We start from the raw sequence: 23162 nt of genomic DNA, 5'->3' as shown, positions 1-23162 counted from the left end.
TTCTTAATCCACATGACCTAACACGTGTCATTTCTTTTATCTTTTATTTTTTTTTTTTTTTCTCTAGAAATATTTTCGCGTCGCTTTTTTTTTTTTTCTCCTCAATGTTTGTTAATTCACGTTGATTTTTTTTTTGTGCAATTGTCTGCCCTTTTAAATTTGTAACCAGAACATCAACAACAAATAAAATAACGTTGGGAAATCATTGAATCTTGCTCACTAAATATTCTTCTGATTCTATTGATAAGAAAAGATCCCCAATTTTATATTCCTCTCAACGCATCATCATCATGACAGAGGCAGAGCCTGTATCAGATGTCAACAGTCCCGCTGCCGTCACAAATCAACTGCCTGCAACCTCAATAGTAACAACAGAGTCTCCTGAACCTGAAAAAAATCATATTGTGGAAACAAATGTCGATAGAAAATCGTTTTATTTTGTGGATGAAACCAAAGGGCTGGAAAATGATGAAAGACATCTCCACGAAATCACAAAAAGATATAAACATTTGTTAGATTTGTCCCATCTATTCAAAACATTCATCCAATCAAGGGCAAAAAAGGACCCAAAATTCAAACAGGTGATCGCCAAGGTCGAAGAAACTTTACATAAATCTATCTTGAATGACGACGATGTGAATAAGAAATCTGGGAAATTTACTGGTTCCGAAGGAGTTAGAAGACGCAAAACCGAAAAGGAAGAAGATGCCGAATTGCTTGGCAGTTCCAATGATTCCGATATCATTGAATTCACAGAATCACCATCGTATATCAATGGGAAACTAAGGGAATACCAAATCCAGGGTCTCAATTGGTTAGTGTCTTTACATGAAAATAATCTTAGTGGGATTTTGGCCGATGAAATGGGTCTTGGTAAAACATTACAAACAATCTCATTTCTTGGGTATTTGCGCTTCTTCAAAGGTATTGTCGGACCCCATTTGGTGATTGTTCCAAAATCAACTTTGGAAAACTGGCAAAGAGAGTTTGGTAAATGGATACCTCAATTCAATACCGTGGTTCTTACTGGTGATAAAACTCAAAGAGCAGATATAATAAATCAAAAAATTATGTCTTGTGATTTTGATGTTGTGATTTCCTCTTATGAATTGGTCATTAAGGAAAAAGCCACTCTCAAAAAAATTGAATGGAGCTATATTGTAATTGACGAGGCACACAGAATTAAGAATGAACAAAGCTTGTTATCCCAGGTCATTAGATTATTCACTTCTAGAAATAGATTATTAATTACAGGCACTCCTTTACAAAATAATTTACATGAACTTTGGGCATTGTTGAATTTCATTTTGCCTGATGTTTTCAGTGATTCTGAAAGCTTTGATGAATATTTTGGCGCGACTAATGCTGAAAATGATCAAGATCATGATCAAGATCAACAAGAAGTTATCAAACAATTGCATACGATTTTATCCCCCTTCTTATTGCGCCGTATAAAATCACAGGTGGAAAAGTCATTGCTTCCGAAGAAAGAAATGAACTTGTACGTTTCATTGTCGCCTTTGCAGAAAAAACTATACAGAAAGCTATTGGAAAAAGATTTGGATGCTGTCAACGGCTTGAATGGTAAAAAGGAATCAAAGACAAGATTATTAAACATTGTCATGCAGTTGAGAAAATGTTCTAACCATCCGTATTTGTTTGATGGGGTTGAACCAGGTCCACCGTATACCACTGATGAACATTTGGTGTTTAACTCTCAAAAATTAAAGGTTTTGGATAATCTTTTGAAAAAATTCAAAGCCGAAGGTTCCAGAGTTTTAATTTTTTCTCAAATGAGCAGAATGCTAGATATTATGGAAGATTATTGTTATTTTAGGGGTTATGGGTATTGCAGAATTGATGGTTCCACCGACCATGAGGATCGTATTCAACAAATCGATGAGTATAATGCTGAAGGTTCGGATAAATTCATCTTTTTGTTAACTACTAGAGCTGGTGGTTTAGGTATCAACTTAACCAGTGCCGATGTAGTAGTTCTTTACGATTCAGATTGGAATCCTCAAGCTGATTTGCAAGCTATGGACAGAGCCCATAGAATTGGACAAAAGAAACAAGTCAAAGTTTTCAGAATGGTGACAGAAAACACCATCGAAGAGAAGGTTTTGGAAAGGGCCATGAAAAAATTAAGATTAGACCAGGTCGTTATCCAGCAAGCAAGAGCATCCCTGGCGAATCAACAAGTCGATAAAGATGAGTTATTAAATATGATCAGGTATGGTGCACATGATATGTTCAATAACTCAGCTGGTCAACCTAAAGATTCAGATGAAGATGGTGATGCCGGCGATGAGATTAACTTAGATGATTTGCTAGCAAATTCGGAAAAGAGAACTAAAGAATTAAATTCAAAGTATGCTAAATTGGGTTTTGATGAGCTACAAGATCTAGAAGCCGAAAACACTTCTGCTTATCAATGGAATGGCACTGACTTCAAAAAACAAAATACAAAGAAAATTGGTTCTGGGTTCATGTGGTTAAATCCTGGTAAAAGAGAAAGAAAAGAGAATTATAGCATTGATGGTTATTATCGTGATGTTTTGAATTCTGGTGGCAGACCAGCATCAACCGAGCCTAAGGGTCCGAAAGCGCCAAAGCAAATGACATTGTATGATCATCAATTTTATTCACCAAATCTTTTTACATTACACGAGAAGGAAAAGTACTGGTACAGAAAGCAAATCAATTACAAAGTCCCACTTAATCAGAAACCCCAAAGTAATGGTGGTACAGGGAATACTAAATCTGCCCTTAGCGCTGAGGATATTAAACTCGACAATAAATTAGAGCAAATTGAAGTCGATCACGCTACCGCCTTGACAGAGGAAGAAGAAAAGCTCAAAGAAGAATACCTAAAAGAAGGATATGGCAATTGGTCCAGGAGAGAATTTAATCATTTTATTTCTGCTTCTGCCAAACATGGAAGACATAATATTGATTTAGTTGCCAATGAAATGATTGAAAATAATGTCGTTATGACAGTGAAAACTTTTGATGAGATCAAAGAATATTCAGAAACATTTTGGAACAGATATACTGAAATCGAAGGTTTTGAAAGATATATAATGCAAATTGAACAAGGTGAAGAGAAAATTGCCAAACAAATCAAACAGCGGAGTAGCTTACATAAGAAGATCAGTCAATATGAGTCTCCATTGAATGAATTAGAATTAAAGTTCCCACCAACTTCAACTTCCTTCACTCCTGATGAAGATGCGTTCCTTTTGGTTATGTTGTTTAAGCACGGTATTGATAGTGACGGAATTTATGAAACTATTCATAAGGAAATCTTGAAATCGAACATTTTCAAGTTTGATTATTTTTTGAAGAGTAGAACTTCTACTGAATTGAATAGAAGATGTAACGCATTGCTAGCCGCTGTTGTCAAGGAAGTTGAAAGCAATGAGCAACAAGTGTTGACTATTCTTACCAAAAAAAGAAAAGCGTTGGATGATAAGAAGAAGAACAGAACTAATAAAAGAAAGAAGGTGTCTATCAAAAAACTTTCATTGAAGTCCAGCGTTTCCTTGAGAAGTAAAAAGAAGAAAGATGAACCCAAGAAGAGCGCTCCAAAGAGAGGTGCTGCTAAAAAAAAGGTGACCTCTAAAACCGACTCGGCTTCCGGTGCAAAAAGAAACAAACCAGGTCCAAAGCCGGGGGCCAAGTATAAGAAGAAACCAGGTCCAAAGCCAGGAACTAAAGGAAACAGTAAGGCGAAAAGTAACGGTGATATTTCTTCCTATTTCAACAAAAAATCCTGAGGGTAGTCTTGCATTGTGTTTTGACTTCACTGGCTTCTGTCTCTTTCTATTCTGTTTTCTTATTCTTTTTTTTTTCTTTGTAATTTTGTTTGTAATTTCTCATTTCTTTTCTTTTCATAAAATTGTATAAGTACTCAAGGAAACACCTATCATTTCCTTATAATTTTAATAAATATCTCACAGCTTATTTACTTTGTAGCCCATTGAACTTACGCAAATTATTTGAGTTGGCCTTTAGAGCGGCAATAAATTCGCCTTTAATTACCTAATTGGGCATCAAGACCGATAAATAGAGTTTTTAACTCCAAGGGTGAAAAAATATAATAAAACTGTATGACTGCTTCATATTTTTGAAAACTACAAAATGATAATAACAGTAATTATAAAAGGTCGAAAATTCCGGTTATATATTAATTATCTATAATTTGCTAGAAAAAAAAAACAAAAAAAAGCATTAGGTCAACAAAGTCCGTAGAATTGGCGCTACTTGCTTGCGACTGGCCTTTAGATTATGCTGGCTATATACTTGTAATCCTCCCTCTCTATTACTTGACAGTTTAAGTTGCAATTCTAAGTCACTAGTTAAAAGCTTTCTTTTTAAGAATTGAGATAATTTCACATTTGCTTGAGTAGCCGGCCCTGTTGCATCTATAATCGGCTTTATCGCCAATTCCCTACAGAAACCATGAGTAGCATCATTGAAATTGGTCATTAAAATCAACACATTAACATTATTAGCCTTTCCAAACTCATCAATACTTTTCTCCATTTCTAAAAGTCCATCTCTACTCAATAACCATCCCATAGGTTTCACAATCGATGTTATGCCGATAATAATATCCTCGCCTGCTAATAATTGAACCTCGGAGTTCAATTCTGGGTTAACAAATTGATAAGCCTTGTAGTCTTTGTTAATTATATCAACAGCTTTTAAAGTATCAATGTTGTCTTTCTCTTTTTTTAGAATATCAAAGTATTCAGTAGTATTTAACCCAGTTGATATTTCTCTATATGCTTTGAAAATGCCAATGTCGTCAGGGGTGGTCTTGTATTGTAAATTTGAAGTGTCGATCAACAAAGGTCCAAGAAGTAGTTTGGCCAATTCTTGCAAATCAAAATTTTTACCAACTTCATTAGCCGAGGATCTATTGATTTGAAATTTGTTATCCATTATTCCTAATTTTTCAAACCAGTGTTTTGCAATCATCGTGGAGCATGAGCCAACCACCTCAATGATTCTTGGTTGGGCATCCAAGTATTGATTTTCATCCTTGTGGTGATCAATTATAGATACAATATTTCCATCTTTATAATATAGTTGGTTCCTGATATTAGATTCAATAGAGTTATGATCGACCAATACCAACTCCAAGTTTTGCTTTTCTTCAGCATTAAATTTCAACTCATTGATAAAACATAAGTCCTGCTTCTCCACCTTAAGATCACTGAATAAATATTCCACATCTTTTCTCAATTCTAGTTCTGAGCTTTTGAAATTCAAAACTGGAATCGTATTTATCCTTGGTGGTACGTGATTAGACGGTAGCGAAGTATATTCGGCGATATAGCTCAAGTAAGCATAACTAATTGAAGAAATAATCGAGTCCAAATCCCCTGATTGATTCCCGATGACAAACTTGAGTTTCGAGGGATGACTTTTAAGGTCTGTAAACGCAGATTTTGCGTTACGCAAGAAGGTTGCGATAGACATCACCATCTTTTGCATCTTTGATAATAATCTTTGGAATATATATAGATAAAAGATCAAAAAATATTTTTCTCATCATTAATCTCTTGAATATTGGCACATAACCGGCGCATATAAAATTGGGGGTGTCAATGATAACAAAAAAAAACCCTTTGTTATTGTATACAATATAGGTATAACTAGGACAGTTAGAATGTTAGAGCTTTCAAGAAAGTAACAAACACGTTAAACTCCATCACCAGGAGTTCAAGAGTTATCTTCAGAAGAGTCTATTCTTCTGTTTGTGCACATTTAGCCTCGGTGCTTACCATAAATCACTCTCAGTAATAATATTTGGTTTTACACTACACTAACCATTACTCAAAAACAACTATGATCTTCATCATTCCGCGATATTTGCAAATTCTCATCCATAATGACTTCTATACTATCTTCTCTCTTTACATGTGAGTGAGCAATAAATTGTGACATTTGTTTGTATGCAAGAGATAAAATGAATAGAAACTAATTAAGATATCGGTCTATAAAAGGAGGAAAAATAATATATAAATGAAAGGAAATAGTGAAAACCCTGTCTGAAAATATTCAATCTATTACTCTCGCCATTATAAAGAGAAAATAGCCAGTAAAGTGAAGAAAAAAAAAAAAAGAAAAAAAAAGCAGAAATTTAATAAAATGGAAATTGGATAAGAAAAAAAAAAAAATCTAAAATAGTAGCCTGATATGCAAAGGATGAATCACATCAATATCAGGAAAACACTCTTTCCTCAATCCCATCAGTTAATCTAACTCTCATGATTTCAAATGCCAATAAGCATACACTGGTTGCAGGAATTGTTGAAACAACGTTTCTGCCAAAGCCCATGTATGACCACTGCCACCAAGTTAAGTTCTTGTTTCTTTGGATAGTCAAAATTCTAGTTAAGGTCTCCAAGTAAGATTTATAGTACACACTAACCATCGGGTTTGTGGTGATTCTCTTGGTCCAATATTTGAAATGGAAAGCCCCACGGTTAACCCCTTCAATCGGTTTTTGTAAAAATTTCGGGAACTCCTCAACATGAGTGATCAATCGATATCTATTGGAGTTATAATGAGGAGTCTTGTATTCTGGAACTTGTAAATTATAATAATCTAAAGCCTCAAGTCTCGACAAATGAATATTTTGGATTTTTGTCAATGGGAATTGAATGACCTGTAAAATACAAGCAGCAGAAGCGCCACCAAATAAAATAAAACTCGATTTCAACACTTTATAAGTAGTCTTATTAGATTCCTTTAAACTGGTTGGTTCACCTTTAAAAATCATACCCAAATAGTAATATTTGAAATTTCTAACTCCATCAATGAAATTGATTGTCTTATTGAATGCTTGGTTTTTAATCAATTCAAAAGTTGAGAAATAAAATGCGAATCCCACTGATTCTTTTATTAAACTAAGACCATAGCCAGCAAATACCCCGATCAATCCGATGTTTCTCAATTTATAAATTCCATATTTCCAGAGATTCTCATGCTTTTGGGATAATAGTTCTGCCGCTGAAGAACGAGTGTATATAGCATCGATAGGTGCTGCCACTAGAGATTGTATTGCCCCAGCGAAAAGCCCTGCCCTAAAGCAGTCGGAAAAACGGGGTTCGATAACATTACCGCTTGGTCTGATACTAATGGAATCATCTTGAGCTGCGTATCTATTCAATGTAGATAAATAGGAAGTATACAACACCACCCCAGTAAAACTGTTTGCTAATAAAGGGGGTAGAACATTATCTGGAATAAATCTCCATCCATGTTTCTGTACAGCTTGCACAAGTAGAGCAATGCTTGAGTGTTTGAAGAAACTATATTTTTGAGGTTGGACGGTTGAACGTAATGCCGGATTTTGCGCTGTTTTATGGGATTCTTTCAACTCTGAAACCTTTTCATTATAAAATAGAGCTAGTCTAGTAAAAGCCATATAGTCAAACCTTGAAGGTCGAAACAACTTCATTGGAGTTCTGAGATACAAGGCAGAGATTTGATATGTGAAAGCACGAATACTTGCAGTGATGGCACCAACAACTTGGGAGTTTTGGTTGGATATGGTTTGTTGATTTGAGTTTTGATTCGATACTGTACTATTGTTATCATTTGCCTTCATATTAATGTTAGAAGACTCATTGTATATGCCATTAATCCCGACAATACTGGGGAATATCAGGTCCTTCATAGCTTTTTTCTTTTGTAAATCACCGCCAATATCATTGGACTAACTAGCATGAACCAAGAGAATCTCCGTACTTCAAATATTTAATTGGCTACAACCAAACTATTTTGCTGCTGTTTTTTGTTTTATTTCTTTACCTTGTAATTACAAAGAAGCAAATGGCCTGAATATCCCCAGTGTTGTAAGTGGCGATTCACAATCAGGGTAGAAGTTCCTGTCAATTTTGAGGGAGATCTTTACCCATTCTTTCCCTTCTCGTCCAGAGCACCCACACACTAACTATGTTCCTCAGTTTTGTGGTGCACGGGTGTCACCCGCGCCTTTCCGGCCACCAGAAATTATTATCAACTGTAGAAAAAAAAAATGGGAATTGAAATAACACTGTTACAAGGTCTGTATCAGATATCGACAATTCACCTACGGGAAACAAAATATCAGATTACTCTTTGTTCATCTGCACTTTTGTTATCGCTGGTTTTTTTTCATTGATAGATCTCACAAAAACATCTTTTTTAAAACATAATTTGAAGAATTAGTTTCACCATCACCAGCAAGATGCCATCCTCCCACGCCTTAAGTGATGACCAAGTATGTGTTAATGAACTATTTCTACTATGGTTTTCTTTTATCAGAAAATGAATAAAATATGATTGCAAAAGGGAAAACTATGCAGAATAATAGGGGTAAAATTATAAGCAATGATGTCAATAAGTCTCATCATCACAAGTGTCTTCTTATCTTATCAATGTATCAACTCTAGTTAAATAACTTTGTTGGCTCGTATAATGTTTTTGGATTGTTTGGTTCTTGTTATGGAGCGAGCGTTTATCATCATAGCTAGTTTGGGGCTAATTGGTGTCCCCAAATCTTCAAGAGTCTTTGTCAATCATTTTCGATGCCTGCCAATCAAGCGCTTCTTTTGTGGTGAAAATACTAACATGTAATCCATAGGTCAGTCATGAACTCTTCAAGATGGAAGCCTTCATCAAGAAAGAAGCTGAAGAAAAAGCTAAGGAAATAAGATTGAAGGTAAGTTCAATTTTTTTTTGTGGCGAGCGATAAACATGCAGCCACCGACTAAGAATTTTTTGTAGTGCTAGCGGTAAAGTGAACTATATCATCTGGCTTCTATCTAGAATGTTGAGAGCATACATCTTCAGAAGGATTATAACGATAAAAGTTTCACTATTCATTGGTGTTTAGTCGGAACTGGAAAAAAAAAGGATGGCCGATGAGAGCGCTAAATGGTATTCTATCAATGTCTTCTTTTTTGGTTAATACTGAGATTACTTTACTAACTATTTTTTTTTTGCTAGGCTGACGAAGAATATGAAATTGAAAAATCTAATATCGTTCGTTCCGAAATTTCTTCAATTGATAAATTATTCGAACAAAAATTGAAGAAATCTGAATTAGCCCAACAAATTACCAAATCTACAATTGTTAACAAAACCAGATTAAAGATCTTGGCCGAACGTGAAAGTATCCTCAATGAAATCTATGCCTCAACTGAAACCCAATTGAAGGCATCTGTCAAGGATGCTAAGGCATACAAGGAAGTTATGATCAAGTTGGTTGAGGAAGGTCTTTATACTTTGTTAGAACCAAAAGTTTCATTGAAGATTAGAAAAGGCGACACTGAATTGGTGAAGGAAATTTTGCCAACTGTCACCGAAGTTTTTGAGAAGACTGCCAAATTCCCAGTCGAAATCCTCATCAAAGAAGATGAATACTTGGATGATGCCTTAATTGGTGGTGTCATTATTGTCAACGGTACCGGTAAAATTGAAGTTAACAACACCTTAGAAGAAAGATTGCATTTGTTGTCCGAAACTGCTTTACCATCGATTAGATTAGAACTCTTTGGTCCTTCTCATACCAGAAAGTTTTTTGAATAATCATCGAGATGGGTAGAGATATTATGTTGATTGATGTTATTTTTTATTTCCAGTTTTTATTTATTTATCATTATTATTAGTTTTTTTTTTGTTTGTGATTTTCCGGTGACCCCCTACTAATTTTTTTTCTCTATCTTGAATTAATTTCTTTTTTGTCATTGTGGAAACTTGGATTGTTGCTGTGAAATTTCATATTTACCATCTGTTATAATTATTCTATTCAATTAAAATATAAACCGATTGAGAAAATATTAATATTCTGTTCTTGGTAAATATTATATAGTGATAGCCCAATTTCCAAGTTAACACTTTTCATACACTCAAAACTACTCCAATGATTCAAATTTACAATAGATATTATGAAAAAAAAAAATGAAAAAAAAAAAAAATAATCATATAAATCTGTATTCGTTAGTGGAACAAAAAATATCACCAAGTTTTATATATAAAAAAAAAAGCAAAGTTTTATCAATTATCAGGTTGATTGATTCATCTTTGTTAGCAATATAATACAATAATAGTCTATTTACAAAGACCAAAACTAATTCCTCGAGTTTGAAGAGACTAGAAAGTCATTCGATAAATATGTATCGACCCTATTTTTTTTGTTGTTCTTCAATTAACCATCTCCAAGCCATGGCTTTTTGTTTCGCATCAACCATTGGATGTTGCTTCCCCAATCTTTTTCGAAAGAATCTATGCTTCATTAACGCCCATTCAAATCTCTTGAGTTGTTCTAACTGCATTTTCCAGGACCAAAATCTATAACAATAAAACCAATTTGAAAATCTACTTCTTAAAGAACCTTTGGTTAATGAAATTTGGGTGCTCTTTTCGCTTGATCCTGAATTAGAGGGAATAGTGTTGGTATGATATGTGGATGATGTTGACGAAATATTTGAACTCTTGGCCGTGCGATTCATAAAATTATTTTGATACTGCAATATCCCAGGAATAATATTAGTATACGCCAGTGATGAAGGTTTTGGAATGATTTTATTCACTGCCGGTCCATTTGATGGATTCGTAATGTACGGGTGCGAAGAATTTGTTGGCGCTTTACTGGAATATGATAATTCTGAAGATTCTGAAGAAGTTCCAATACTCATGTTTTCTTTGATGAATCGGTCTAAGTTCCCGTCATTACCCATCATCATGGTTAATCTTTGAACTGATCTCAACTTATTGAAGTTGACCATGGTTATCCCTAGTGCCGAAAAAATAGAGATTCCCACAACCATACCAAACCCATAAGGTGAGTCCTCGATAAAGTTTTTCAAGTTCATACCATAAAATGCCGGAACTGTAGTGGCAACGGTGAATCCAAGAGTATATATGGTGATTTTCAAGTCATACAACATAAGAGAATTTCTGTTAGAATCAAGAATGATATTGACGATTTCCTCAGTAGATTTAATATCGGATATCAAGGAGTTTGCTTGTTGAACGAATTCATCACACTGGGTATAATAATTTTCTAATAAGATTTCTACTTCGCTGAAATTGAAATCGTTGCCACCGTCCAGATCCATGACAGAGTCCATAGAAGAAGAATCTTTGGTGTTATTGTGTACCAAGGAAATTTGTGACGGTGAAACTTGTGATTTTTTTGTAATCTCCTCCAAGGATTTTACTTGATCACTGGCGCTGCTTTGTACATTAAAAATTTGGGTTAAGTACATCCCCTTTAAATCTTCATCGGTTTCTAATAACTCGTCAAGAACATTTCTAATCAACAAAGATTTCTGAGAATAGTTGGTTAAAGCCTTGGAATAAATCAATAGATCCCGAAGTTTTGTTCTATCAATTTGGTTTTCCAATTCTGTTAGTACTGTGGTACATTTGGAAATATGGTAATTTAAGTCATTTTCAAGCACACTCATAACGTTGATTAATATGGTTTCCAATGCCTTGAATTCAAAAGACGTGTTCTGGGTGATATTGGTTTTCAATTTATCTTGCAAATCATAAATAAATAGAGATAATTTGCTAACTGACGACGAATCTGAGGTATCAAAAATCATTATTTTATCCTTCATGATGATTGACTTGATATGCAACAAATTCACAAGGATACAATTTTTTCTGACCGCGACAGTTGGAACGATATCAATTGAGGAATTATCTATTTTTCGCAAATCTCTTGGATATAGATCTAATTTTCGTAGGAAGTCCATCTTGGGATACTTCTTGGACATGCACTCGATGTCACCATGGACATTAATGGTAGTGCAACTGACATAATTATCGTTAATATGAACTGGTTTTAGAGTGAGAGAGTATGAACTATTGGTTCTCCTCAATGATATGCGAGAATTTGACTGTGAATCATTATTTGGGAGGTAGCTGGAAAATGATGAAGATTGGGCAGATCGGATATCCAATCTGCTGTATGAATTTCTCATATTTCGGGTCAAAAGGGGTCGCCGACATCGTATGAGGTTATCCGGGATACTAGATTCAGTATATACCATCCCGTATCGTACTATTGGAGTTAACCGGCGCATTTTGAGGTATTTGTAAATGGTGATATATAGATATTTCAAACTAATCAATGGCAAATTCAGAATATCCTTTTGGGATGATGATAAAAAAGGAATCTCACGTGCATACCAACACATTTTATCCCACTTCACATTATCAATAATAATAATTTAACATCGTTAAATAATAGATAGAGAACGGAAAACCCATTCCTTTTGCGTTTCAGACATTGCGGAGCTGGTCAAAGCTCCGTTCCCCAGAATCGAACGCCAACCTTCTGATTCTATATAAAAGTGCCAATGTAACTTTGTTCATTCGCAGTGGCATCTTAGTGATTGATATCTAAAGGTATCAAAAAGTGCTTGTCAGCTACTGAGACGCTAAAGAGATAATACGACACTACTGCTAATGGGCTTCAGTTGTTCATATCAGTGTATCAAGACAGCTTGATCTGGAGATAAGCGTCAGGGACACCCGAACATCATAAAAACACCCGAACATTAAATAAAGCCATCTGTCACTCAATTTATTTGCATTTTCCTTTAATTGGGCATGCTAATAAACCCAATATATTCTAATTGTAAATAATATAAGTTCATAATATCAAGTTACAAATCTCTCTCCTTCTCTTATCAATAGCTGGCACTGTTTGTTGTTCGCTGTTTACTCTTTTTTTTTTTTTTTCTTTTTTTTTTTCTTGTCTTTGATTTTTTTTTTTCTACTACTTTTCCAGTAGCACAAAAACGTATCAATAACATCAATGGTTTCGGCCATAAACTTTTAAAAGATCAATAATTTTAATAGAAATACTAGATAGATCAATAACATGATAAATATACCCCATATACTGCTGCTGCTGCTGCTGCAGCAGCAGCGGCAATACTCCGAAAACCAGAAAGATCATTCAAGGAGCAAGAGCCACTCGGATAGCACACCATCACATCAATATCAAAATCATCAAGACGATTCTACGACTCATTTGCCATTTTTCAACTCCTATGATATCAAAATCATTCAATATATGGTGGCAATATACCGTATAGATTCGTTTCTTCAATCTTTGCCGAAATTAGTGAAGAAAGTATCAACGCTACACCCAAAACATAAATCAAATAGTGTTAAAGCTTCGATCCAGGGCCTGGATGCCAATGGTTCGAAAAACTTGTGTTGTATACCTCTTGTGAGTTATGTTTCTATTTTGACCGGATTCTCATTGAGCTTGAATGCAGATTCAAATGACATGATCAATACTTTGATCTCCAATAATGAATTATCTGATGTGCAGCTATCCAAATTGAAGCATTATTCGAAAAATCAACCATTAGAACATATGATTGAATACAAGAGCTCTGGGTCTTTTGATGTGGATCTATCTGATTATAATCCCCGGCCCCTAACCACTTACACCAAATCATTAACATTGATCCAGCAATTACAAAAAGTTGCAGTTGCCACAAAAGCTCAGTATGAAGAACAAGTGGCCGTTTTAATCAAAAAAAGAAAGAAGATCAGTAATAATCAAACCAATGAATATCGTGATATTTCATTTTTGGCTGATATTCTTGATCCGGCAGAGCTATTCAATCTCAGCAATCTATATGTCAATTTGGAAAATCTTGTATCTTTCAAAGAAAATTATGACATTAACCAAAAAATCATTGAAATTCACTTCTCTTCATTACCTTTCTTGCTTAGGTTAATCCATACAAACTTGAAACATTTAAAAACCATAATGAACCCTTATCATAATTTCCTCAAAACAAGATCAACTGAAAGCTTAATATTTTTGCCCTATCCTCAATATTCAATTCAAAGAATTTATACCATTTTTTTGAAGATTTTGGAACTCTACATGATTATCAAGAGATTTAATAAGGTATTGAATGTTGTCAATTTCAACTTATTGCTCAACAATAATTATAAATCAAATCGTACCATTCTTGTTAACACAGATAAATCGTGTATCAACACTTTTGAAAACTATCTCAAAAAATTCAACTACTGTTTCAATGATGAGTTTGCACGGATGATTTATAGTCCCTTGAAAATTTTCTCTCATCTGAATGCTTCTTTGGTAGTTAACATTGATAATTTGACCAAATTGAGTGTTAGATTGTTGAAGAATTTTAAACTTGTGGTCAATATTTACAATATTTTGAAATCTTTTTACAATGAGTATCTAATATTAATCAATGAAGAGGTTGAGTTAGAAATAATTGCTCAAACTTCTACTACACAAAACCAATTCAGTAATGGCAGCTCATCGACCATCAACAATTCTATTAATCAAGGAAAATCAAATTCAAGCTCAAGTTTGAATTCAGCGGAAGGCAAAAACCAAAACCAAAATCATCTTGTCAACATTGGGTTATATACTTCAAATTCATCCAGTGCCGCTAATGGTATTGACTCTCAAATCAATATTTCTTATAATCTTGATAGAAAAGTGGCTTCAAATTCTACTGCACTGAAAAATGTGATCACAAACTCCCCATTAAGCAACATCGAGGCATTTAGTCCCCCAATGCTCCAGTCTCCAAATGGCCAATTTTCACCCCAATCACTACAATTTTCACAATTTCCTCTTTCTCCCCAACTCAACTCCTTTACACAAAAACAATATTTCTTTGGTCAGGGCCATTCCAAATCAAACTCTTTAGTATCCGCAGATTCTGGTATGGACGTCGGACTTGCTACTGGTGATGGGTCTAGTATAATAGGTGACGGTACAATAAGTGCAAGCTCAATAAGTGAGAACTATTCAGTGTCGTCTACAAATAATGGGTATCGTACGAAGTACGAAAATAATGATAATGCTGCTTCCGCGAAAATAGTTTCTAGTGGTTTAATTGATATTCATGGACTTAATAGAAATAAAAATGACAATTCCTCTTTCGTGACTGGCAATTTTAGCCATTCAAATCCTGATTCTTCTCAAATCAAATCTCCGAGACTAAATGTGACTTCCCGGAATCATCAAGTTCAGTATAACCATTATCTACCTCAGGCGAAAATAGATAATAAATCTCCTGTTATTAATAGCAGATCACAAACTCAATCTTACGCAATTGGTAACAATAATGAAGATGTATTTGATAGAAGCAATCCTCAAAATAGAACTGGGATGTCTCAAGAAGTTGCTGCGAAATCTTTCGCAATAACTAGCAATGAACCAAATACTAAAACAAGTATTTCATTCCCTTCGAAATCAATGGTCAACAGTTCAAACATGGGCATCACCAACATTAAAGGCGTTGAGAGACGTCCACAGAGTAATTACCAACTGAACAACAACGCTATGAATGATGATCTTTATGCATCAGCATTTTTGAACATGGTTGCAGGAAACAATAATTCATCTTTTGGGAAAGATGTGGCAAAAGGTAAACTGAAAGATTCTAAATTGGAAAATAGAAGGGGTGGTGCCGAAAAAGGAAAAGAAGCAAATCGTATTGAAATGGAAATAAAAGCGGTAAACACTCTGAAGATAAATCCGGATACGATGACTAATAATGTACCGTCTGTGAAAGCTTCTGGTAATTTTAATGCTGAAGTTGAGTTGCGTACCCCTTTGAATAGCTCTTTTTCACCAAACAACATTTCAGAAGATGAAATCAGTACTATTAGGCTTCCGAAAAAAACTTTTTCATCAAGATCGCACTCTTTTCTCAGCTCATATCGATCTGACCAATCTTCCAGCAATCCGAATTTTGCTTCTACTCCAGCCAGGAAGCCTGCTCCCTTGCTGATTTCCACCCCCTCACAAATTATGAGTTCACACTTTGATACGAATTCTACTTTGGCTACTCCGAATTCAATATCCTCGCCAAAGGTTGCATTGGCCGTCGATTTAAAAAAGGTAAAAGGATTCAAATTGACGGGATTGGGGATCCGCGGATCCGCCACAAATGAACACAAAGATAGTAAGAAATTGGACTCGTCACTGCCATTTGATGAACTGTTTTCTAATGTTGAGGATACTGACTCTAACGGAGCTTCAATTCTTTCAAAGTTAAGGAGCCGGAGTATTAGAAGAAATAAGCGCGCTGAGAATACACAACAAAGTGAGCCAAGTGACTTGGATGAAAATTGTGATAACTTCCTTCCCTTAAGCCCTATTGAAATGAGGTCCACCAAAAATTCTATTAGTGGTACTGATACAATGCCATCAGCAGGTAAAAAAATAGGATGTGTTTCCAATGAAACTGCACTTGAAAAATATGGAAATGAAAAGATGAAAGCTAAAAATGATAGGGTTCTTTCTGGTTCAGGGCCAGGAATTGATTCACCAAATGACAATTCACAAGCTAAGGAATCTTCTACTAGAATCTCGACCAGTGTGTCCGAACTGTCCTCTGCAAAATTCAATAGTGAGTCCGTCGGTGATAGCTCATCAGATTTAAATAAATTCAAGGATCTCTTGAACCCTGATGGTGATGATTTTCTGTCTGATCCAAATTATGGCAACACTTTCAACTTATTGGATGAAAACTTGAAGCTCATTGTGGACAAGATTGCTAATTCCTCAAATGAACAGGAATTGAATGACTTGGAGAAAAAGTTATTTCCTAATGAAAAAAATAGAGTTGATGTTGATGATACCATTTTGGAAAATGAAAATGAGGATGAAGATGGCGACTCTACCTTAAAAGCAGCTGATCAGAGTTATATTCGGAGAATTCAGGAAACATTTAATAATATCACCACTAATAGGTTGACTGGTAGCAACAATGATACGGTCAGTTTCTCGCTGAACAAAGAAGAAGTATCAAGTATGACTACTGATGAAACTAATAATGAGGAAAGTTTTGGCCTTTCTGGCTCTGCGAATCAAAATGCGTACAGGCTATCCAGCCACGATCTTCGGAAAAGCCGTGTCATTAGCAAAATTTTAGATGTGAATGAATTTTCTGCAATTTTGAATTTCTTGGCTACTGAAGACACAATAAATGAAGATGATAAAGATGGAAGCCATAGCAGAGAATCCGAACCCCATGCTGAGAATCTTTTTCTTGACTCCAATAATGCTATAGTCGACGAACTCGGGGGAGCGGAAGAAAGCGCATTACCAATAGAATCAAGTAATGTGAATGATACTTCAAAGATTGATTCCAGTAAACTTCTGAAAAAGGTTATTGGAAATGAGGCCTCCTCTATGAGCTTAGCTTCTCTACATCAGGAAAAGCTTGGTACGATTAATGAAGATGGGTCTCATTACGACTTTGATAACGAAGGAATTAGTGAGAATGAATCTGTCTATTATACGCCTTACATGACTCAAAACCCATTCATTAATGATGAAAATATTTCCTGTGGTAATGTTCAGAGCAATAGCGGCAATATTGAAAGTTCACGCTTAAGTGTAAAATCTAGAACTTCCTTGTTGAGAAAATCAAACTCGTCTTCTGTTTATAGCAATATTAACCCATTCGCAGTTTCTATAAATAAGGACTTGTTGGAACAGCCTCCTGTGAATGAGGCGTCGCCAGTACAACTATCAATAACGGTTTTACCACAAAGTACGACGTCTGATTCGAAATTCATGGGTAATGTTAGTCTGACATTGTCTCATGAAAGTTTAATTGATGAGGAATCTGTGAAAAGTCAAGTTAAGAAGGAAATCACTATTTTTGATATCGCAGCTGTGAATCACGAAAGGCCTAGGTCATCATTACAAAAAGAGCTGCGAGAATCGCCGCCAATGTTACAGGATACTAGACCTCACTTGTATTCCTCCGCCCCCTCTAACTTCCAGCAAGATAATGCTGGTTATTCATCATCATCATCACTCAAGTCTCCAACTGCATATGAAGATAATGAAGCTTTCCATATCCAAAAAATCTCCAAACTATCAGAACAATTCCAAAAAAGCTCAATTGATACACCATTTTCTCCTCCTAGATCTGTGGGTAATGCAGCTGAGATATCTAGCTCAAGGTCATCTCTTTCTGGCGGCCACAGCCGTATCCCAACAAATGTTAGCAAGTACGAGTTACGCAAAACTAACACCAATGATTCAGCTCTCTCTGAACGTTTGAGGCTCGCTGCGTTGACAAAGAAATTACCTGAAGTTCCAGCAAAGAAAATTGTCAGATTTTCTGATCCAAAAGATTCCGATGAGCCATCAACAAAAAATTTCACCGCTTCGAAATTGAAATTTTGGCATAGTGGGAATCATCACCAAAAGGATAAATCCGTTTCTCTGGGGACTTCGAGTGTTCTTTCGACCTCAACCTCCAGTAAGAAATTGAATATTTCGACTCCAAAATTAATTAAAAGCTCAAAACTTTTGCACTCAACTTCACAACATAATGATTTGGTTTTCCATAACACTCCATTTGAAAAAATCACAATTGAGGATCGTCCTATCACCAATGGCCAGAAGGGTGATGATGGGATCCTATGGATGGACGAGGAGAAACGAATGAACATGCTTAGAAATAATGATACCAATGACATGTACCCCGAGTACGGTACGGGAATGCTCCCTCCTTCAAAATACTTGACTCAACATCATGATAAAAAATTGACGGCAATGAAAAGTAATGGAAGCCAGAAAGCGAGAGATGGGTTGCCAAGATCTTCCAGTGGAAAACTTACTTCTCGATTTAAAAAAGTATGGGGCTAGAACCTGTTGAAACTAACTTATTGCAGCTAGATGTTTAATTATTATTACTGTTGATATTTTCAGCAGTTTTGCAAAAGAATTAGTTTTCGCCTTTTGTCCTTTCAGCTTTCTTACGATTTCTTTTTCTCGTTTTTTTTGTTATTTTTTTTATTATTTTTGTTTTTGTTAGTTTACTTCTTGCTACTCGATTTTTTTTTTTTTGCCTCTGTTTTTGCCTTCTCCTACCTCCTCTATTGATTTAAGGCTCTTACTAATGATAATTTGTTTTTCTGTTCTGTTTTTTGTCTTGTTTTCGCCTCTAAACTTTTATATTTCTTTCTAATTTGAAACAGCGTTTCTCTTCAATTTATTATTCCTCTAATTCATATGCTTTGTTCATTTATTTACTTTGCAATTGCATTTACATCCTATTTTGATTTCACTATTGTTGCATTATTTTTCTTTTTCCTTCCTTATTTAATTATTGTTTCTTAGTTTACCATTTCTAATTCAGTTAAAGTTCAATACATTGCCTATAATAGAATGCATTTCTCATTTTTTAGCCATCTCATATGTATTATATTTTTGTTTGAAATATTACCAATCCCTATATAAAAAATAAATAAAAAAAAAAAATTAAACAGTCACAAAAGAAAAAAATGCCATCCTTCCAGAATATCATAAATTCATATATGAATTTCAAAAAAATCAAAATCTGAATATCAATAAAAGAAAAAAATGTACTACATAATCACATTTCAAAATCTTTATGTCAATTCGATGGCGAACCTCCTCTCTTTATCAGAGACGAAAAAAAAAAAAAGAGAAAATGGGCATCAGTTGAAGTACAAATCAAGAGAATTCACATCATAGTATCCAATATAACAAATTATAATGAATGGACTTTCGCACTGGTAATAATATTTCTAGTTTTACTAGAACTAGAATCTGTTGATTCGCCCAATTGACTAGTACCCTTCTCCTTGTAAGTGCTAACTGCAGGAATATCAGCCTTGATCCTACTTACTATAGTATCATATGCCATTGGCTCCAACTTGATGACCGTGTGCAAAGGAATTGACATCCATGGACTTTCTTCTTGTGGTACATTCATAAAATAAGCATAAATGCATCTTAAAACTGCTTGATGAGTAATAATCAAAATATTTTCTTGTCTTTCCAATTCCATAATAACGGGTTCTAATCTAGTCACCACATCCTTGTACGATTCACCACCTCTATATCTATAAAGGTATTTATTTTCGTCCCTTGCCTTGAAATCTTCAGGATATTGTCGTTCAATTTCTTCATAAGTCATACCATCACAAATACCAGCATCCAATTCGTCTAAAGCTTTCCACTGTAGTTTCTTGTAAGGTAAATATTGAGATGTTTGATAAGTTCTCTTTAAAGTTGAAATCCACACTGTCAATTGCTCGTCAGGCCCCACCAATTTCTGGATCATCTCTGGTAATTTTTGAGCATACTTTAGACCTCTTTGGGACAAGTCAGCATCACCGCCAATCTTACCTTCTAAATTATACATTGACTCCCCATGTCTCGATAACCAAATAGTTCTTGGCTTAATATGGAAGTTCATTAAATAGTAAACAATTCTGCTTTGCAAATATGTATCGATTTTGTTGATAATGATACTTTGATGGATGTTGATCATTTTCACAAAAGTTTTATCAGCATCAGTAGAAGTATCTAAAGTAGTGTAATCTTTCTTGTAGAGTTCGATTCGATCTTCAATATCTTTGCGAGCTTCTTCTGGATCTATAGCGGAATAATCTGGGGAGTTCAGATTAACATCAAGGATATTATTAGTGATTAATTCGGGCTTGTCAAACCAACTCTCCAAAAAAAGTGGTTTGATATCATGTTTTCTGCAAATCTCTTCGATTTTATCTCTTTGAGATTCTGAATGGTTTGACCCATCCAACACCCCAACAATGCCTTTCTCTTCTTCGAACCATTCAATCATATCAGCAACTGCAGTTTCAACCCATCTATAGCACTCTTCATACCGGTCTTTTAAGGTAAGCTCATTGCTCTTACCATACACCACTCTTCTGTAATCATCATAACTGAAAGACTTTGCTTTAATTGAAAGCCAAGATAAATACCTTACCACTAAAATAAATCAAATTGTTAGAGACCAGTTCTGTGAATCTGAATCAAGATAAATCCAAACATACCTTTCTGGGCTATGAGAGTTTTCCCTCTAGCTGGCAAACCTATCCTGTAGTAATAAAAACGTTAGTTTTCGAACATCAACAAAAAATCAAGGAAACAACCACAAACATCACAGTGATGATAGCAATACATACAATATGACACATATTTTGGAATCCTGGATCTATTAAAAGCGTTAGTATTTGATTAGCATATATAATCAAAAACAGCACAATACCCACATTGTTGGTGTAATTTGGCATTTTTGGCTAACAAGTTTCCCTTATATTATCAAAAAATTACCGTAATACACAAACACCTAATTATTCACCAAGTGTGTAAAAGCCTGTGAATTTGAGCACCAAATACCAGCAAAGAAAACAAATAATTATCAACTGGTCTATGTTATTTTAGCCGCGGTCCCAATTCGGCTATCTCCACACTGGTCAGCGTCAGAATTCGAGAAGAAGAGAAAAAGCTGGGGAATCTTTGGGATTTGCGAAATCACTAAATCACAAGACACCGACCCCCGGTGGCCACCACATACTTCCGGTTTACACGTGATTAGGGTGATATTCCCTTATAGCAATAACAATAAAGGCATCATTTATTAATTATATGACATTACATTACCTGACTTCTAAATATATCTATAATCTATTTATTTTTGTAACTCGTACAAGTCCCCCAACTTATCAGCATAGTATTTTGGAGTGCCATCTTGCTTCAAGACATTGGCTTCTGTCTCGATACCTGTCAAGACTAACAAGGTTCCCAAGCCACCGTCTTTACCAAACTTCATGTCGGTGTTAAGTCTATCACCAACCATGATAGATCTCTCTAAATTCAAGTTGTGCTCAGCTTGAATGGCTTTGAGTAAGTTCATATTTGGTTTACCACAAACTGTTGGTTGTCTGCCGGAGGAGTAGATCGCGGATTCAATAATTGAGCCTGCCCCTGGCAAGATTTTGCCATGACTAGGGAAAGTAGAATCAATATTGGTAGCCATAAAGATCACGTTCGGATCCAACAAATACTGTAAAGTGATGGACAATCTATGGTAGTTAATGGAAGTATCCAATCCAGCGATCACTGCTCCCACTTCTGGGTCAAGCTTCAAGAACTTAGAATCATCAGAAAAAGGTTTATCCAATTCCGGATCAGTACCACCAATGGATTGAATGCCCAATTCTGTAAGCTCATCATGAACCCCTTGGCCGCCAAGAACCCAAACCTTCTTGGTATGATCGAATTTCATCACTTTATCCAAATAAACTGCAGTTGCATAAGCTGACCCAAAGATATCACTTTTAGTGATCCCTTTAACCCCAAATTTCTCGAACTTTTTCAAGTAGTTTTCTCTTGACTTGGTGGAGTTGTTGGTCACAAAGATCAACTTTTTCCCTTTAGACTTCAAGAAGGCCAACGTTTCCACAACATGGGGTAACAAATGATCCCCAAGCCAGAGGACCCCATCACAATCAAAAAGAAAGTTGTCATATTGGTCCAAAAGAGCATCAACTTGCTCCTTTGTGGTAATTTTCTGAGGGAGGGACATTATTTTCTTTTTCTGAATAAATATCTATATAAAAATGTCTATACGTGAACAAGAACAAACTGTTCAAATGAGGGAAGCTGTTATAAATTGAATCACGTTTTGAGTTTTTCGCGCGCAAAGCGCTGGTTATGCGGCACTGCTTGCTGTATTGGTGCTGTCACCATCACGCAACACTTTGAGAAGCAACGATAACCATTCAACTTCTATGGAAGCTAGTATTCAGAGAAATATAGAAGCAGAAAGAAGAGTTGAGAAACCAGCAGTTGAAAGATCCTAAGCTGGAAAAATGGCATAAAACACAACCTCTTGGAGCTTTGTTATCGCTGTAAATAATTATTGTATTCAACTCTTTTTTTTTTATAAATGTTGGTAGTTCACCTCTGATAGTTTCGTAGATTTTCTAAAAGCAATGCACTTTGTCGCCACCAAAATGTACTCCACACACCTCACTTTTTTCTTTATACTTCTGAAGTTATTTTCCAATGATCCATTTTCATGTCGGCTACACAAGCATAGTAACTAAAAATTGGGCTTCCTATTGCACATTTGCTCAACGAAATATTGGATTTTTCCAGAGAATCTATAACTAAATGTTTCAATCCAATATTTTAATTTTGTTGACTGAGAACATTTTGAGTAACTCCACTTTTATAATTTTGGAATTCTAACCTTTTATCATCTTTTTTTATTCACTAATTTTTTGTAAACTTTATAGAACAGAACAATAAAAACAAGACCTGTATG

General features: G+C 35.1%; 8 protein-coding genes across 8 annotated transcripts; 3 read left to right on the top strand and 5 right to left on the bottom strand. All coding sequences in view use genetic code 12, as the record gives it.

Annotated features, from left to right (window-relative positions):
• Positions 1–290: 290 nt before the first annotated feature.
• Positions 291–3779, top strand: DASC09_051300 (chromatin-remodeling ATPase; the record flags this gene model as incomplete). The annotated part of the gene is made up of 1 exon (XM_064998729.1): positions 291–3779. One exon carries the CDS (start codon positions 291–293, stop codon positions 3777–3779), a length of 3489 nt encoding a protein of 1162 aa, XP_064854801.1.
• Positions 3780–4233: 454 nt separating this feature from the next.
• Positions 4234–5505, bottom strand: PPX1 (exopolyphosphatase; the record flags this gene model as incomplete). The annotated part of the gene is made up of 1 exon (XM_064998728.1): positions 4234–5505. One exon carries the CDS (start codon positions 5503–5505, stop codon positions 4234–4236), a length of 1272 nt encoding a protein of 423 aa, XP_064854800.1.
• Positions 5506–6235: 730 nt separating this feature from the next.
• On the bottom strand, positions 6236–7696 carry DASC09_051280 (uncharacterized protein; the record flags this gene model as incomplete). The annotated part of the gene is made up of 1 exon (XM_064998727.1): positions 6236–7696. The coding sequence occupies one exon, from the start codon at positions 7694–7696 to the stop codon at positions 6236–6238; it is 1461 nt and encodes a 486-aa protein (XP_064854799.1).
• Positions 7697–8248: 552 nt separating this feature from the next.
• VMA4 (H(+)-transporting V1 sector ATPase subunit E) lies at positions 8249–9591 on the top strand (the record flags this gene model as incomplete). The annotated part of the gene is made up of 3 exons (XM_064998726.1): positions 8249–8281; positions 8645–8722; positions 9010–9591. 3 exons carry the CDS (start codon positions 8249–8251, stop codon positions 9589–9591), a joined length of 693 nt encoding a protein of 230 aa, XP_064854798.1.
• A 596-nt stretch (positions 9592–10187) lies between these two features.
• On the bottom strand, positions 10188–11996 carry MRS2 (Mrs2p; the record flags this gene model as incomplete). Its single annotated transcript, XM_064998725.1, has 1 exon — positions 10188–11996. The coding sequence occupies one exon, from the start codon at positions 11994–11996 to the stop codon at positions 10188–10190; it is 1809 nt and encodes a 602-aa protein (XP_064854797.1).
• A 905-nt stretch (positions 11997–12901) lies between these two features.
• Positions 12902–18703, top strand: DASC09_051250 (uncharacterized protein; the record flags this gene model as incomplete). Its single annotated transcript, XM_064998724.1, has 1 exon — positions 12902–18703. The coding sequence occupies one exon, from the start codon at positions 12902–12904 to the stop codon at positions 18701–18703; it is 5802 nt and encodes a 1933-aa protein (XP_064854796.1).
• An 868-nt stretch (positions 18704–19571) lies between these two features.
• Positions 19572–21123, bottom strand: FBP26 (fructose-2,6-bisphosphatase; the record flags this gene model as incomplete). Its single annotated transcript, XM_064998723.1, has 4 exons — positions 19572–20818; positions 20884–20927; positions 21016–21044; positions 21103–21123. The coding sequence occupies 4 exons, from the start codon at positions 21121–21123 to the stop codon at positions 19572–19574; spliced, it is 1341 nt and encodes a 446-aa protein (XP_064854795.1).
• A 398-nt stretch (positions 21124–21521) lies between these two features.
• PHO13 (4-nitrophenylphosphatase) lies at positions 21522–22418 on the bottom strand (the record flags this gene model as incomplete). The annotated part of the gene is made up of 1 exon (XM_064998722.1): positions 21522–22418. One exon carries the CDS (start codon positions 22416–22418, stop codon positions 21522–21524), a length of 897 nt encoding a protein of 298 aa, XP_064854794.1.
• Positions 22419–23162: the final 744 nt, after the last annotated feature.

Source organism: Saccharomycopsis crataegensis (genome assembly GCF_037102585.1).
Source record: "Saccharomycopsis crataegensis DNA, jcf7180000000085, whole genome shotgun sequence".
Lineage (NCBI taxonomy): Eukaryota > Fungi > Ascomycota > Saccharomycetes > Ascoideales > Saccharomycopsidaceae > Saccharomycopsis > Saccharomycopsis crataegensis.
The sequence above is the reverse complement of the archived record's forward strand: the minus strand, read 5'-3'. Positions and strand labels throughout refer to the sequence as shown.